This window comes from Capra hircus, chromosome 1 (assembly GCF_001704415.2).
Source record: "Capra hircus breed San Clemente chromosome 1, ASM170441v1, whole genome shotgun sequence".
In the NCBI taxonomy this organism is placed as follows: Eukaryota; Metazoa; Chordata; class Mammalia; order Artiodactyla; family Bovidae; genus Capra; species Capra hircus.
The window spans coordinates 70,274,362-70,292,614 of record NC_030808.1 but is presented as its reverse complement, the minus strand read 5'-3'; the positions used below and the strand labels follow the sequence as shown (position 1 = coordinate 70,292,614).

Genomic DNA, 18,253 nt, shown 5'->3' with positions numbered 1-18,253 from the left:
TGCCCCATGCTCAGACATGGTGGCTGCACAGTTCCTTGCACAGCAAGCTCCTCCACACCCTTGGTTACTGGGCTCTGTTCCAGATGCAGAGGCTGTCCTTACAGAGTTTGACACACCAGTAATTTATGTCTCCCTTGCCAGGAGAGGCCAAGAAACGGTTGGCCTTTTATGTGCTCAAACAAGTGGTTTGCTACCGTGTTCTCTGGTTTTGTGGCCCCTCTGAATGCTTCAGAGGTGCACTGATGGAGCCCGCCAAGCCATCTTCTCCCAAGGACAGGACTGAAGACTTTCCAAGCCATCTCTCCTTCTAGTTCCTACCTTTCACATTCTACTAGGCTGATTCATGGCAAGCAGACCCCTACTCACCATTGTGTCCTCATTCCCAGCACAGCACTAAAGAGTTGAGTTGAAATGAACTCCATTTTTGGCATTTCCATAGAGCTTTAAATACTCAACATTTTCCTTGAGATTCCAAAGTGGGCCCGGAAACTAGGTGTCTGTGTTTTGCAGCCTCGAGAGTCATGGCCAGTCCTGTGGAGGGCACTGGCTTGTGCAACAGGAAGCCGGATTCTCCACGTGTGCACTTTTAAGGTCTGCATAGACATCTCTGATCTATATAGAAGCCCCCAGCTAAAATTGCAGCTTGAATTTGATAATGAGTTTGAAGGAATTCCGAACAGAAAAGAGTGAGGAGTTACTCATTCACTTGCTGAATTTTGACTCATGCCAAATGTTCTAGACACAAGGATAATGAAGTCATGGTTTCTGCCTCCAAAGCTTGTGTGAGGTCATGCAGCCCATAAATCGGGGAGCTGGGCCTAGAAGGTGGGTCACCGCATTAGCATTGTGACACACAAGCTCTGTAAACCAGCCTGGCTCGTCAATGGAGGATGAACAGAAGCACCCACACCTCATGCTGAGATGGTCATCTGTTCATTCATTCACACATTTGTTAGTTAAACAGCTATTTAAGGAGTTGTGCCTGACACTGTTCCAGGGCAGCGCTGTGTGAACACAAAGAAGAATGAATCAGCCAAGGCCCAGCCTCCTGCAGCTAACATCTAGTGTGCAGAGAGTTATGAAATAATTACAGAAAAATTCCTCAAATGTGGTGTTATGTTGGATAAGTATTATGATGAGAGCAAAGTAGGGAAACTTCATTTAGATTAATAAATTCATGAAGGCCTTTCTGAGGAAGTGCTGTGCATATGAGCTGAGACCCAAGTCTAAGTAATAAAATGAAGTGGAAATTGTGGGGGGAGAGGGGTGGAGGAGGGAGAGGGAACGTGAGCCAGGCAGGGCAAGACGTGCAGGGTAAGGAGAGACATTGGTCCTTAGGAGTACTTGAAAGAGGTAGGCAGATCCAGATGTGGTAAGACCTTGTAAATGGTGAAATGGAGTGTGGATTTTAAGGAACCAAAATGGGCAGACATGGGATTCCCAGGTGGTGCTAGTGGTAAAGATCCTGCCTGCCAATGCAGGAGACGTAAGAGATTCGGGTTCGATCCCTGTGTTGGGAAGATACCCTGGGGGAGGGCATGGCAACCCACTCCAGTATTCTTGCCTGGAGAATCCCACGGACAGTGGAGCCTGGCAGGCTACAGTCCATAGGGTTGCAAAGAGTTGGACACGACTGAGGTGACTTAGCACTTAGCACAAGATGGGCAGACAGTACAGGGTTATAGGTAAAGCAATGATATGATCAGGTTTGAACTTTGGAATGGCTGCTCTGGATTCCTGGAGGGAAATGGATTGGAAAGGGGCAAGGGTGAATTGGAAATCAGTTAAGAACTGGCTGTAGGAGTCCCAGCAGAAAGAACTGGCTGTAGGAGTCCCAGCAGAAAGTGCTATGGCATGGCCTGGTGGTAGCAGCAAAGATCTGGGAAGGGAGTGGTAAAATCATCAGCAAGCTGACCTTCTGCCCTAATGACACGGTCACAAGGACTGCTGCCTTTGCCAGGCTCTCAGGGCTTCCCAGGTGGCACCAGTGGTAAAGAACCCTCTTGCCAATGCAGAAGACGCAAGAGATTGGGTTTGATCACTGGGTCAGAAAGAGCCCCTGGAGGAGGGCATGGCAACCTATTCTAGTATTGTTGCCTGGAAAATCCCATGGACAGAGGAGCTCGGTAGGCTACAGTCCACGGGGTTTAAAAGAGTCAGACGTGACTGAAGCGACTGACCATGCACACAGAACTTTGTAGAGACCAAGACAGCAGGCAGTGCAGAGTGCCTTTTATTGAGTTTGGATACTGGGCTAACTATTTTACATACTGTACCCCTTGGTATTACTAGCATCTACCCTCATCCCAATGGCACCCCACTCCAGTACTCTTGCCTGGAAAATCCCATGGACGGAGGAGCCTGGTAGGCTGCAGTCCATGGGGTCGCGAAGAGTTGGACACGACTGAGCAACTTCACTTTCACTTTTAACTTTCATGCATTGGAGAAAGAAATGGCACCCCACTCCAGTGTTCTTGCCTGGAAAATCCCAGGGACAGGGGAGCCTGGTGGGCTGCCGTCTATGGGGTTGCACAGAGTTGGACACGACTGAAGCGACTTAGCAGCAGCAGCAACCCTCATCCCACTTTTATAGATAAGGACCTCAAGACTCAGAGAGGTCAAGTAACTTGTCCAAGTTACATGTGAATGTTGGTCAGTTTGACATTGAAACTGACACTTAAAAAAAAATTGAAGTATAGGTGATCTACGATGTTGTGTTAGTTTCTGGTATACAGCAAAGTGATTCAGTTATATAAAGAATATATATACATATATGTGTATATTTATATTCATGCTCCTTTCCATTATGGTTAATTGAAAGATCATTGACCATAATTTCCTGTGCTATTCAGTAGGATCTAGTTGTTTATCTATTTTGTATGTAGCAGTATGTATCTGTTCATCTAGTCAAAGCTATGGTTTTTCCAGTGGTCATGTATGGATGTGACAGTTGGACTGTAAAGAAAGCTGAGCGCTGAAGAGTTGATGCCTTTGAACTGTGGTGTTGGAGAAGACTCTTGAGAGTCCCTTGGACTGCAAGGAGATCCAACCAGTCCATCCTAAAGGAAATCAGTCCTGAATATTCATTGGAAGGACTGATGCTGAAGCTGAAACTCCAATACGTTGGCCACCTGATGCAAAGAATGACTCATTGGAAAAGACCCTGATGCTGGAAAAGATTGAAGGCGGGAGGAGAAGTGGACAACAGAGGATGAGATGATTGGATGGCATCACTGACTCAATGGACATGAGTTTGAATAAACCCCGGGAGCTGGTGATGGAGGGAGGCCCGGCATGATGGAGTCCATGAGGTCTCAAAGAGCTGGACATGACTGAGCAACTGAACTGAACTGAGGGTGTATCTGTTAGGCTTCTCTTAGTCTTTGCTCAGTCGGTAAAGAATTTGCCTACAATGCAGTAATTTGCCTGCAATGCAGGAGAACCAGGTTTGATTCCCAGCTCCAGAAGATCCCCTGGAGAAGGAAATGACAACCCACTCCAGTATTTTTGCCTGAAAAATCTCATGGACAGAAGAGCCTGACAGGCTATAGTCCATGGGGTCACAAGAGTCAGACACAACTTAGCCACTAAACCACCACCAGTGTATACCTGTTAATCCTGGATTCCTAATTTATCCCTCCCCTCTTCCCCTTTGGAGACCATAAGTTTGTTTTCTATATCTGTGAATCTGTGGAACTCACACTCTTAAGTACTCTGTGGCCTTGTCTCCATTGACGTGTCCCTGTCAGCCTCAGAAAGGACCTTGTTAGGGGGCATCAGAGGTACCATGTTTGTCTGGAATCACAGCTAAAACAACCAATCAAACATTAAATCATAATAGCTACTACCATATCATTTTCCCACTTCATTCTCTACTCCTTCAAGTCAAAGACCAGCTGACCTGTGTTCTGAGGGAACCAAGACAATGGAAAAATCACTGATGTTGTTACAGGTTTCTTAAGCCTTTCTTCCTTTTCCTCATCAGTAAATGGAGCCACCTTCTTAGAGCTGATGGAAAAAAATTATGTCAATAACATCAAATAAAATCATTTAGAATTCATCTTTTTAGCTGGCTTCAAAGCAAGAACTTTGTCTCTTCTTTCCAACTATACGCACCAAAGTCATATCCCAAACAATGCCTATTGACCACCATTTCTTTACCTTGGATATCACCACAAGTTATTTAATCTAATGTCTCCAAGCATCTGGTGTGGCAATACCAAGGTTACCCTGATGATAATCCCAGAAGCTCTGGAACCAAGTCAAAAAGTGTCACAATCCACTTTGATCATCAGCTTACTGGCACCACTCCAACTTTCCTTTTCAATGCCCCCATCTCCAGCTTCCACCATCTTGGTCTTGGAGCTCATCTCTCCCTGACCCCCACTAAGGCAGGCACACCTTCCTAGCCTAGGGAAGCCTCAGGAGTCTGACTACCTTTTGCCACAGCCGTGTTCACGCTTCCTAGACTGCAGCCATTGTATTGGTCTCCTCCTGGCTCCTGGACCCCTGTGACAGTCACAGGAGAAGTAGGTGCCGTTTAACCCTCTCTCCAACCTCAGCTGAAGGAACCAACCAGGACATGAGGATACCTTGAGCTCATCCATTCAACAGATGTCTGGGAAGTAATTCCCGTACGCCAGCCATCATTCCAATGGGCCCAGTCATCGTAAGGGCATTTGCAATTAGCATCTTTCCTCATCTTCAATTCTAGGAACAATGGAGGAAAATACCCAGCAGACACAACAGTGGCCACAGTCTCTTTTCCTCTAAGATAACAGCGAGAACACGAAGCGCAGCCACCATCCCATTGCCACAGTTCCTAGAGCAGGACTCCAGCGGCCTTCACATCCTTCATCTAACACCAGCCCACCACCTCTGAGGACGGCTCTGGAAAGGCTTCAGCTGTCAAATCCTGACCACAGAGGGGCAGAAGCCTGAAATCACCCCCAACAAAGAAAGCTCTCAGAAATTTCAGCCTTTAGTCGCCAAGAATGTCTGAGAGGACGACATCCTCATCCTTGACCTGGGAAGTGCAGCCCCAGCTCTCTGTGAGCAACAAGTCATACATCCTCGCTCCTCCTCTGTGAGAGGGACTGCGGCTGTGTCCGCATGAGCTCGGGGGCTGTGCCCATTCTGAGGCGGACACATGCACAAATCTGGGCTCCCTGCACAGGACAGCAAGGCGAATGGTTCTGTCTCTTTCCTCCAGCTTCTACACACCTTTCAGGGCACTGCTGCCCACCGGTGAGTCAATTTTCTCTTCAAGGTGAATCTTGCCATTGGGTGATTTCCTTGGCTCTCCACTGCCCTAGGCACAGCTGGTGAAGAGCCCCACAAATCAGAAAACAAGAGCAGAAAGCTGAAACTTTGTGGGTGACATGCTGGAGCAGGAGGCTCTAATCCACTCACCTCATAGTTAGCAAGTTCTCTAAAGGCTCAAAAGGACACAGCCCTGTTTGACAAGATTTTTCTCAAAGGAAGACGATATTGGGCCATTCTCGCTCATCCACTGCCAATGGGACTATACTTTGGCATGACGTTTCTGCAGAGAAATTTGGCAATATGTATTAATGACATGGGGCTTCCACGGTGGCTCAGATGGTAAAGAATCTGACTGCAACACAGGAGACCCCGGGTTCAATTCCTGGGTCTGGAAGATCCCCTGGAGAAGGAAATGATACTCCAGTATTCATGCCTGGAGAATTCCATGGACAGAGGAGCCTGACAGGCTACAGTCCATGGGGTTGACACGACTGAGTGATTAACGCTTTCAGCTTTCACTCATGACATGAAGACTTTTATAAGCATTAACCAGTCATTCTACTTACAGAAATTTATGTTGAGGAAATGAGCTGAAGAAAGAAAACAAAACAAAATATCATTCAGAAAGATAGTCATCAAAACTTTATCATAGCAATACATTGGAAACAGGCTAAGTGTCCAACAATAAGTTAATATGGGAATATTATTTGATGTAAAAATGATGTCCAGTGTTCCACAAGGGACACAGACTCTCTCTCTCTCTTCCCTTCCCCTCCACTCCCAACACACTAGCAACACATGGAAAGAACATAAAGTAAGGTTTATTAAGGAAAAGTGTACAAGCAAAGGGTACATGATTCTTGAGCTCCCATTATTTCACAGAGAGGTGGTTATAGCAGGACACAATGGAGGAAGTGCTCTAGGAGAGAGACCTGCCCCAGTGCTACTGCTGTTTGCAGGGAGATGGGAATGGTAACAATGCAAGTATTCAGGTTGAGGGAGTGGCTTTGTTCGTGAAGGGAGGCCTCCAGAGCCTAGTCAGTGGTGTTTACCTAGACATCCAAGATCTTGCTGTTGACCTTAGCTGGCCCAATCCCCCTGAGCCAGCTCTTCCAGGCCTACAAACGGAGGAAGACAAAGAACTGCCATCCAAGATAGAAAAGGTCTGTCTTTCTTCAGGGTATCTGCACAAAGAATAAAAACATGAAGAAATGCTTATTATATCAGATAAAAATTTTTAAAAGAATGCAAAGTTATGTATACTAGGTAACTATGTATTTTTTAAAGCTAAGAAAAATTATAGAAGGACACATACCAATGTGATTGGGTAAGATTATGCGGTTTGGTCTTTCAAAGATTTATATTTTACAGTTTTTATATAACGAGTATGTCTTCTTTAATACATTTCAATATCATTTAACTTTGTCCATAAAGATTAGCCATATCATTTGTTAGGTTTATTCTTAGGTACTTTATATTTGTCCCTAACAAAAACACTACCACCAGAAAACTTTTTTTTTTTTTTTTTTGCTGATGTAGAGGACTGACTTACTGGATCATATGGTAATTCTATTTTTATTTTTTTTAAGGAACTGCCATACTGTTCCTGCTATCCTGACTATACCATTTTATGTTTCCACCAACAGAGAACAAGGGTTCCAATAGTCCCACATCTTCGTCTGCAAATGGATAATTTTACTTATTTCTCGTTCCAATTTGGATGCCTTTTATTTTATTTTATTTTTTCTTGTGTAATTGATTTGGCTAGAACTGCCAGTACTTATCTTGGACAAGTTACTTATTAAGATTGAGTCTCAGTCTCTAATTTGTAAAAGGAGGGCACTAGATCTCTAACATAACCTGTTTCTTTATAATTTCTTCCCTTTCTAGAAGATACTTTTAATAGAACAAGTTTTCTATATGATAATCTTCTACTTACACAAAAGTAGATACTAGCTAGAATTTTATTCTATTAACTGTTGGATTCTTCTTGATATTTATTAAATTTTGTATTGCTTGACCTTTGGGCTATAATTTTTTTGTATTATAGAGCTTCCTTGGTGGTTCAAATGGTAAAGAATCCACCTGCAATACAGGACACCCAGATTCGATCTCTGGGTCAGGAAGATCCCCTGGAGAAGGGAATGGCAACCCACTCCAGTATTCTTGCCTGAACAATTCCATGAACAGAGGAGTCTGGAGGGGATAGTCCATGGGGTTGAAAAGAGTCAGACACGACTGAGTGACTAATACTAATATCCAGTACTGTGTTGAATAGAAGTGGCGAAAATAGGCACCCTTGCCTTGTTCCTGATCTTAAAGAGAAACACTGCAGTGTTTCACCATTGAGTACGATATTTGCCATGGCATTTTCATATATGACTTTCATTATATTGATGTAGTTTCCCTATACTTCTAGTTTGTTGAGGCTTTTTATCATGAAAGAGTGTCAAATTTTATCAAATGCTTTTTCTGCATCAGTTTAGGTGATCATGTCATTTCCCCCCTTCATTTTGTTAATATGATATATCACATTGATCAAGTTTCTTATGTTGAATCAATATTGCATTTCAGAAATAAATCTCATTTGGTCATGGTGTATAATCCTTTAAATATACTGCTGAACTCAGGTTGCTGTTGTTTTGTTGAGGATTTTTGCATCAATGTTCATAAGGAATATTGTCATAAGGGATATCATTTTTTTTTCCTATAGTGTCTTTGCCTGGGTTTAGTATCAAGGTAATGCTAGCTTAAAAGAATGAGTTAGAAAGTATTCCTTCCTCTTCAACTTATTGGGAAAGTTTGAGAAGGATTGGTGTTCATTCTTCTTTAAGTGTTTGGTAGAATTCACTAGTGAAGCCATCAGGCCCAGTGCTTTTCTTTGTTGGTTCAATCTCCTTACAAGTTATATGTCTATTTAGATTTTCTATTTGTCCATAACTTAGTCGTGATAGATTTTGTGTTTCTAGGAGACACATTGATCATTGTATCTAGGTTATCCAGTTTGTTGGTGTATAACTGTTCATAGTAATCTCTTATAATCCTTCAAATTTCTGTAGAATTGGTAATAATGTCCCGATTCTTATTTCTAGTTTTAGTAATTTGAGTCTTCTTTCTTTTTTTTCCTTTAGTCAGTCTAGGTAAAAATTTATCAATATTGGGTCTTTCCAAAGAACCAACTTTTAGTTTAATTAATTCTCTCTATTGTTTTTCTATTCTCTATCTCATTTATGTTTGCTCTGATCTTTATTATATCTTTCCTTCTGCTAGCAGTGTGCTTATTTTGTCTTCCAAAAAACCAAGTTTTGGCCTTATTAATTCTGTTTTCAACTCTTTTTCTATTACTGAACTCTGTTCTTAATTATATTGTTCATTCAGCTTTCTTTTTCTTTTTTTTTCTTCCTGGTTTTCCTAGGCCATCTTTTCACTGAGAATTCCAGGTTATGCAGAAGATACTCAATTTATAGAAAACATTTCTTATACATTATCTGGCATTTGCAGGTTTTGTAAAGGCGCATCTCTTCTGCCATTTTGCTGGAAATGGAGCTGCACTACTTTCATCAGTGAACAAACAAAAACCTTTACTTAAGAATTTGAGTTGTGCAACCATAAAACTTTTGCTACTGATATTGATTTTAACAGAGGTGATGCAGGTTCTGAAAAGGTTTAATTGCTGAGAATCTATAATAAGTTTAGTAAGTTTGGTATGTAAATAGCATCTGTCTGGTGACTCAAATCCAGATGACAGAGTATTGCTTTTATTTATGTTCTTAGGGAAATATAATATCTGATGATAATTGCAGAGGTATGTCTTCCAATCCAAACTAGAGAAACCAAGTTTTGCAAATTTACTGAGGAGAGAGCAAGTATAGAATATGGAATCCTATAAACAAGTCTACTCATTATTCTGAATAAAGGAAGTCCCCTTTTAAAGTTGAAGCAGATTGCTCAGATAAGTGCTCAATAAATACTTGTGGTACTGAAAAAATAAAATAAAATTGAAGCAGAGTCATTTTGGGTGAAGTAGAAACCCAAGGACTTTCTAACACAGGTCTGCAGCTCAATCCATGCATTTATCCATACCAGCTTAGAAGCGTGTCACCTGTAATTAGTTGCTATTAATAAATAGTAGGTGAGTCACTTTCAACAAATTATAGCTACAGGGTGAGTCACTTTTAATTAATTAGAGCTGATTCATAGTCACTTTCACTCACTTGAAAGTCAAAGTTGTACTGAAGTATAGTGGACTTAACGATGTCGTATTAACTTCTGCTGTACAGCAAAGTGCCTCAGCTATACACATATATATCCTTTGCCATTATGGCTATCACAGGATATTTAACATACTTCCATTTACTGTACAGCAGGAACTTGTTTATCCATCAAATTGCTTTCTTAAGAAGAGAAAGTGGTGAAGTTGTGGGCAACTCCAGGAACGGCACTCAAACCTATATTCTTCTTTAGAAGTTTGTCTCGCTGTGAACTACATCCCTCCAACTAGTTGTAAGCACAGAAGTTAATTTTTTTTTTTTTTGAGAACAGCAAGGGGGCTAATAGAAACTTTAAAAAGTGTGTTCCTGAGGGAGGAAAAAAAGACTCAAGGTTTCTTGGTTTCTTTTTGGTTTTGAAGACTTGTGGACCTTAAAGATAAAATTCAGGAGGATGATACACTCTCCTGGCTGGCTGAGGCTTTGTCTGTAGCTAGTGCAAGTGCAGCCAAATATTTAAAATAAAACAGGTTGAAATTTAAACATTCTGCCTGGTAAATAAACTGGAAAAAAAAAACAACAACTAGCCATGATCAATTAGATTAACATCATGTTATGATGTGGCCAGGGCTAGAGTATGTGTACTTACTCATGAGGTTTCTGCTAAATTGGGAGAAATATAAAAATAAACATTAAAAAGGTAGAAATTTAATTTGCTTTTTAAAAAAATGCTATAATTCAGGTTGAAAGAGTTAACACTCCTTTACACCATGGAGTTTAAAATAGTCTGGTCACTTCTCTAGTCTAATCCTGCCTCTTTCCTCATAAGGAAGATGGCTATAAGTTGTTATATTCTTGAGATTTTTTTTTTTCTTAACTGTTTGAAGCATCCCTGATCAGGCCACCTTACTCTGCAGGAATCCTGCTCCTCCATCCCTTAGTCTTTATTGTAGCATTTTTCTAAGCCTCCTTCCAGGCATGTCTAAACCTCTGACCTGGTACAAGTTTTATTGACCAGACCTAACGTGGGATCATTTAGCCTCGGTGATGCCTGGCAACCTAGGAATGCACACCACACCTTGAGACCGAGTGCTTTCCTCCTGCAAGGAGACTATTTACTCTCCACAGTGAAGGAATTTGTCTTCATCTTTTTGTCTCTCCGTGCACTCTTAAGGGAAGGAGTATTTGGTAACTTTAGCAAGAAGACTGGCCATTTCAAATAAAAAATATTAAAATTTGATTTTATTCAAATTCTTTGGGGAAAACCGATGATGCTTTTTCATTTCAAAAGCACATTCCTTTTACGGGATTTTTTAAAATTAGTGTAGGTAGTTGACAAATTCCCAGGTAGATCCGTGGTAAAGAATCCACCTCCCAGTGCAGGAGACCCTGGAGATGCGGGTTTGATCCCTGGATGGGGAAGATCTCCTGGGGAAGGGAGTGGCAACCCATTCCAGTATTCTTGCCTGGAGAATCCCATGGACAGAGGAGTCTTGCAGGCTACCACCATGGTGTTGCAACTGAGTGACTGAGCACAAACACACGCTCACAGCTGACAAAATTACTTTCAAGGCCTCGAATGAATGTCAGAGCACTCAGCACCTTAGAGGAGTGTTTTGAATCTGGTTAATCATGAAAAATCCACCCCCTTCGTGAAAGTATTTTAAAAAACAGACTATTCAAAAGGGAGAGGATGTATATAGATATCTATGGCTGATTCATGTTGATGTTTAACAGAGAACAACAAAATTCTGTAACGCAATTATCCTTCGATAAAATAATTAATTAATTAAAAAGAAAAACTGGCTATTTTCCCCTTGGAGAAAAGAGCTCTTTTCAAAGAAAAAGTAGTGTCTTAGCCTTAATGTTCATGTTACTTAAGAGAACATCTCCTGATAAATGGGAAAGGTATTTCTGTAAATAACTAAATACTGCAAATTTACTAAAACTGAATTCACTGTTGTATACAACAAATTGTATTGAAAAAAATTTATTGTCAACCTAAGGGTTGAATCAAAAAAATGTTAGTTCTGTGTTTTTTTAAAGAAAATTTTTTTTAAATTAAAGGTAGTTTGGGGAAAAAAATCAGATAATGTACCTGAACTAATGTAAAATATAAAATGAAATTAGCTTGTCATCAACAAATTGCTACTATTACCACCTCTCTCTTTAACACTGGGTGTAGACTTTTGTCGAGAACATCTGTAAAAAAGGCCATCCAATGACTTTCATGGGCCCTAGGCACTATTGTCTTCCTGGGCTTCTTCCTCTGATTAAAAATAAAAGTAAAAGCTATATTTTATGACTGTGTTGGACTAATGCAATCAAAGGTGGATTCGTTATCGCATATTCATTACTATTACATTGATTTCCCCCCTTCTGATTGAAAAAGAAAGTAACAGGAATGTATCCAAAAGAGCTTAGGCCCGGCTCTGTGCCTCACCTACTTGCAGGCCTGCTGGCGATTGTAAGGCAATGGTGCCTTGAGAAACAGCTTCCTGAGGTTGGTCTGTTTTCAGGACCTCTCACGTGATTTTACAAATAACCAGAACTCATATTACTCCCAGTTAAAAAGCAAAGTAGGGAAAGTTCTGGATTGTAGGTAGAGGGACCACCCAAAAAGATGACAGTAAAATGAAATAAAAAATATATATCTGAATATAAGAGAGTCCTCCCCCGAAAAAAATTTATTCCAGAGAAGAGGGAGTTACTTATACACTGAGTCCTCATAAATTCTCTTGTATTATTAGGTGCGGTCCCAAATGGTTTGGGCTTCCCTGGGAGCTCAGTTGGTAAAGAATTCGCCTGCAATGCAGGAGACCCTGATTCGATTCCTGGGTCAGGACGATCCGCTGGAGAAGGGATAGGCTACCCACTCCAGTGTTCTTGGGCTTCCCTGGTGGCTTCCCAAATGCTTTGTACTGATAACCAAAGTCATGTGAGACAGGACAAGTAATTGACGTGTACTGTCAGCAGTACATATATCTAGTCATGGGAGGTATCAGATACACAAGTTCACAATATTTCCCTTTTCTTGCTTTTTGAAGAAGGTCCTGATGGGTCAGCAAAATTCTTAGGTGTTTGAGATGAGATACAAGAGAGAGAAGGGCTTCCCTGGTGGCTCAATGGCAGAGAATCCTCCTGCCAATGCGGGAGACATGGGTTCGACTCCTGAGTTGGGAAGATACCCAGGAGAAGGAAATGACAACCCACTCCTGTATTCTTGCCTGGGAAATCCCATGGATGGAGGAGCCTGGCAGGCTACAGTTGAAGGGATCCCAAAGAGCTGGACATGACTTAGCAACTAAACAACAACAACGAGAGAGAAAGAAAAAGAACATAAGATTGTTGCTGGGGGTGGGGGTGGAGGCGGGGAGTGAAAACGTTTTAGAGATGGGATTAGGAGACAGATGGGAAGGAAAACTGAGAGATGAACACTAGGTTAAGGAAAAGAAAAAGAGGCTATGAAAAATACAGAAGGCTATTCATCTCCTTTATCGTGTTTGAACAATATTTGTATAAGATATGCAAAAATTTGAAATTTTGTGATTGAATAAACGGTGTGTGTATTTTAATTAAAACACTGTTCTAAGATGGAAGCTCATGTAGCTTGGCTTCCATATAAGCCTTATATGGGGAAAGTAGGAGTGTATTGAGCCAGTTTCAATGACCAAAGCCAGAAAATTTATGGTAATGGAGAAAATGTTAGCACAAAGACATTCATTGCAGTATTATTTATGACTAGGTGGCACAGTATTGGTAGAAAGCTTGTTTAGTTGCTAAATCATGTCGAACTCTTTATGACCTTGTGGACTGCAGTCCACCAGGCCTCCCTGTCCTTCATTATATCCCGAAGTTTGCTCAAACTCATATCCATTGAGTCGGTGATGCCATCCAACCATCTCATCTTCTGTTGCCCCCTTCTCCCCCTGCCCTCAAACTTCCCCATATCCAAGTCTTTTCTAATGAGTCACCTCTTTTCATCAGGTGACCAAAATATTGGAGCCTCAGCTTCAGCAACAGTACTTCTAATGAGTATTCAGGATTGATTTCCTTTAGGACTGACTGGTTTGATCTCCTTGAGTCTTCTCCAGCACCACAATTCGAGAGCATCAGTTCTTTGTCACTCAGCATTCTTTATGGACCAATTCTCACATCCATACATGACTAGTGGAAGAACCATAGCTTTGACTATATGGACCTTTGTCCACAAAGTGATGTCTCTGCTTTTTAATATGTTGTCTAGGTTTGTCATAGCTTTCCTTCTAAGAAGCAAGAGTCTTTTAATTTTATGGCTGCAGTCACTGCTGCCAATAATTTTGGAGCCTGAGAAAATAAAATCTGTGATTTTAGAGCACAAGAAAAGAAGTCTTAGACATGGTTTAATAATTCTGCAGCCATTCATTATGAAGCACTGTGATATAGAGTGCTACATGTGAAAAACAATTGTGTTATAAACTCCAGCGTCACAGAAGGAAACTCTTGTCTCATGAGTCCTTGTATCTTATATTTATAGGCGCTGCCCAAACACAGTGGGCATCTTTGACAAGCGGACACTGTCCGACAAGCAGTGTTACTGAGGACCTGTCCCCTTCCAGCATCAGCCACACACCTCCCACATCATCAGAACTGATGACAGGAACAACCTCAGCCAACATCACTGTAGGTCAAGCAAAGGAAATATCACCCTCTGTTACCAGCAATTTTGATCCAGTCACCTCAGCAGTCTCAATGGCAGCTGGAGGCATTTTCTTCCAGTTCCACTACTCGGGACACATCAGCATCTTCTCAAAACTACCAGGCTCTGCTCAGAAAGACCAAGGAAGAATCCCAAACCACCACCATCACAGCAGTGAGGCAGTCATTACCTCATCCTCTTCAAGTGGACATGCAATACAATTGAAAACTACCCCTGAGACATTCCTTTCAGGCAAAATAATCTCTTCAGTCTCATCCGGTGTGAGTCACATGCTTGTAACAAAATCAAAAATGTTGACAGCACCAACCTCAACAGACAGAACGTTCTCCCCATCAAATGTAAGCAATACATCTCCAATGACATCAGCAACTTCTCAAAACCACCAGACTCTGAGCATGAAGATCACGAGAGGAACACAAACCACCACTGTCACAGCTGTGAGAACATCAACTCTCTCATCATCGACACGTGCACACAAATCTGCAGAAGGCACGTCCCAGAGGACATCTCCTTCAAGGGCAACAACCACTTCATTCCCACCCTATGTGAGGCATACACCTACAGTAACATCAAAAATATGGAGGACAAAGTCCTCAGCAGACACCACTGTAGGAAACCCGAGGAACACATCACCAACTCTACCGAGACATATCCATCCAGTGTCAATTACAGCTGGACCAGAGAAACAATCAAGCTTACCCCCTTCCACCACTTCTACCAGGAAAACATCAGTGTCTTCTCAGAACCACCAGACTCCAAGCATGAAAACCACCAGTGGAACCCAAACCACCACCATCATAGCTGTGAAAACATCAACTCTCTCATCATCGACACATGCACGCAAATCTACAGAAGGCACTTCCCAGAGGACATCCCCTTCAGGTACAACAACCACTTCATTCCCACCCTATGTGAGGCATACACCTACAGTAACATCAAAAATATGGAGGACAAAGTCCTCAGCAGACACCACTGTAGGAAACCCGAGAAACACATCACCAACTCTACCGAGACATATCCTTCCAGTCTCCACAGTGTCAATGACAAACGGACCAGAGAAACAATCAACCTTACCCTCTTCCACTTCTACCAGGAAAGCATCAATGTCTTCTCAGAACCACCAGACTCTGAGTATGAAAACCACCAGTGGAGCCCAAACCACCACTGTCACAGCTGTGAGAACATCAACTCTCTCATCATCGACATGTGCACACAAATCTACAGAAGACACTTCCCAGAGGACATCTTCTTCAGGTACAACAACCACTTCATTCCCACCCTATGTGAGGTACACACCTGCAGTAACATCAAAAATATTAGGAACAAAAAGGTCAACAGATAGCACTGTAAGAAACACAATAGACAAATCCCCTTTTGTAACTGGAAGTTCTTCTCCATTCACTTCCAAAGCTTCTACACCATGGCAGTCATCAGTACCATCTACTTCATTCTCCCAGTTCTTCAACTCCACAAACAGTGGAGGATGGTTTTCCGTTCTCACTAAAGCAAAGACACAAAGACCGCAGGATGGCCCTATACTAAAAGTTCAATCTCTACAGATGTTTCTCGTGAGATATTTACTCCAGATAAAACAACAACACTCACTTCTTCATCCTTCAGTGACAGCCACACAACTCAGTCAGAAAAACAACCATCGTCAACACCAGTAGCTGCCAGTACACTGATCACAGAAAGAGCATCCACCTCCCCTGCTAGTGTTTCTTGAGTTACGTCTAAAGTCTCAACAATAGACAAACAGGGAACTAGCCACATACCGCTGTGTGAGCGCATCTCAGCCTTTTCCCAGACTCACGCGACACGAGGGACAGAGACCGCTGGGGGTATTCTTAGCAGCAGCACAAGCTCCAGAATGACTGAAACCTTCAAAACAGTCATGTCTGTATCTCCTTCATCCAAACTGTAATAGTCCCAACAAGGCAGTCAACCCCACTGTCTACCAGCATCTCTGCTCAAGAATCATCAGCTATTTCTCAAATAGTGTCCACACAAGGTACACAGACCATACAAGAATCCCAAACCATGAGTTTATTTTCCCCCGTGATGAGCACAATCAAAACAGCCTCATCTGCAACTTCATTCAAACCAAGTGGACACTCAACCTCCGAAAGTGTTCCTCAGGGTACACCCACCACAGATGAAGTGACAGCCTTCACCCCAGCACCCTCCAGGGACAGTCACACAACTCAGTCCACTACCACCGTCACGGGACTGTGGACAGCACCAACTCACCACGACACCACCCTGGGAACCTCAGTTGGCCCCTCACTTTCCATAACAAGCACCACTAATTCTTTATTCTCTCAATCAGCTCCTGGCCCTGCAGTCACCTGGAGCCCCAGCACCCGATTCACAAGTCACCCCCCTCCTCTGTCTGTTACCAGCACTTCTCCAACATTCACAGGCTCCACCGTGAAGGCTGAGACATCAGGTAGGGGGGCCTCTGGGGTCTTGGTCTCTTACAGTGGCCCAGTTAGCTCATTTGGCCCAGAGGAGTGCCTGAGAGAGGACCTGAACTAGCACTCCCAGGCTGGAAGTCAGGTCCATGAGAAGATGAAGTCAGTGGCAGGCATGGTGGGTGACAGGCTCACCATCCCCTCTACCCCAGGAGATAACTGCTTTTCTGCAAAGGGTGGTTTGGGGATGACCAGAACACAGGTTTCTAGCTGTCTGTCCCAGCTCCTAAAGTCTGTGACTCTCGTAAATTCTACTACTGTCTGACTGTCAGACCCACTCCAGTCTTCTTTCCCCGCCTGCCCAGGAAAAACCACAGCCTCACAGCGGGCAGACTGCAGGGGAAGCAGAGCATCCCTCCCCTCAGCAACCCCCCAGACCCTTACCACCTCCACTGCTGGGACTTCTACAGGCACCCGCTCCACAGCAGCATCAGTCCCTGCTAACCCTGGGAAAGGCAAGTGATTCCATAGAGCTAGAGCCTCTCCGCCCTGGGAGGGAGAGGATGCAGCTAGACGTGGTGGTTGTAGTTGTGGCAGCTGGATTGTATCTACCAATAACGGCTGTTGTGAGTTGTTGGGGGTTCTGTGGATCTCTCCACTGCTCCATCTGGGTCATGGGAAGTCCAGCTGCTCTCCCTATCCCCTTGATAGGGATGAGTAACTGAGTGCTTAGTCTCATCCTGCTTGTTCACAGACTATGTTGTTTCAAATTAGAAGAGCCCTACAGGGGACAACGCAAGAGCATCAGAGTTGGGTGCTGAGGGCTGGCTTTGCACATGGTGCTGGGCTAGGAGCTAGAGATACAGAAATGACCAAGGGGCTGTTTAGAGAGAGACATATCTTCCTCCTCAGTAGATGCCATTAGAGGAACAAGCCCAGGATATTAGGTGCACTTATTGGAAGGCCCTGAGGGAGTGTCAGGGATGGGTTCAAGGTGAAGAGGAGGCCTCCTGGAAAGAGTAAATAGGAACTGGGGAGAGGAAGTGCCCCATGCAGGCAGGAGGGCCTAAACAGCTGGAATAAAGGCATGGACAGGAAAAGCAGTACTGGTGAAGAATTTGGGGTTACCAGAAATAAGGTGAAAAGTGCCGAGAAGCAAGGCTGATGTGTGAGGGAATCTTGTAGATAACAGATCGTGTAGATGCCATCACAGCTGGGGTCAGGAAGAAATTTGCAGGAGCCCGGGAGAGCAGTGTCGGGCTCCCTAGGTGGCTCAGTGGCAAAGAATCTGCCTGCCAATGCAGGAGATGCAAGAGACTGGTTCAATCCATGGGTCGGGGACATCTCCTAGAGTAGGAAATGGCAACCCACTCTAATGTTCTTGTCCGGAAAATCCCATGGACAGAAGAGCCTGGCAGGCTACAGTCCATGGGGTCATCCGGAAAGGCTTCTTGGAGGTGAAATGCCCTACCAGCCTTAATGACTTTGGGGCCCTTGAAAACTTCCTGCTCCTCTTTGTACCGACCCAGGTGTTCTCCTCTTCCCCTACGGGCCAAGTGCTGGAGACCAGGAGTTTGTCAGGAGGAGCGTGGACTTCACCTCACCACTTTTCAAGCCCCAGATCGGTTTCCTGCTTGGCTCCTTGCTCTGGAATTCCCTCTACATGA

At 43.2% G+C, this 18,253-nt stretch overlaps 1 protein-coding gene across 1 annotated transcript in view; it reads left to right on the top strand.

Moving 5' to 3' along the window:
- Window positions 1–18,253, top strand: part of MUC4 (mucin 4, cell surface associated) — a 49,972-nt gene that overhangs the window by 5,962 nt on the left and 25,757 nt on the right. The window contains 2 exon segments of the mRNA XM_013962852.2: window positions 14,404–15,455; window positions 18,116–18,249. Of these exon segments, the coding sequence (XP_013818306.2) occupies window positions 14,404–15,455; window positions 18,116–18,249 (1,186 nt within the window).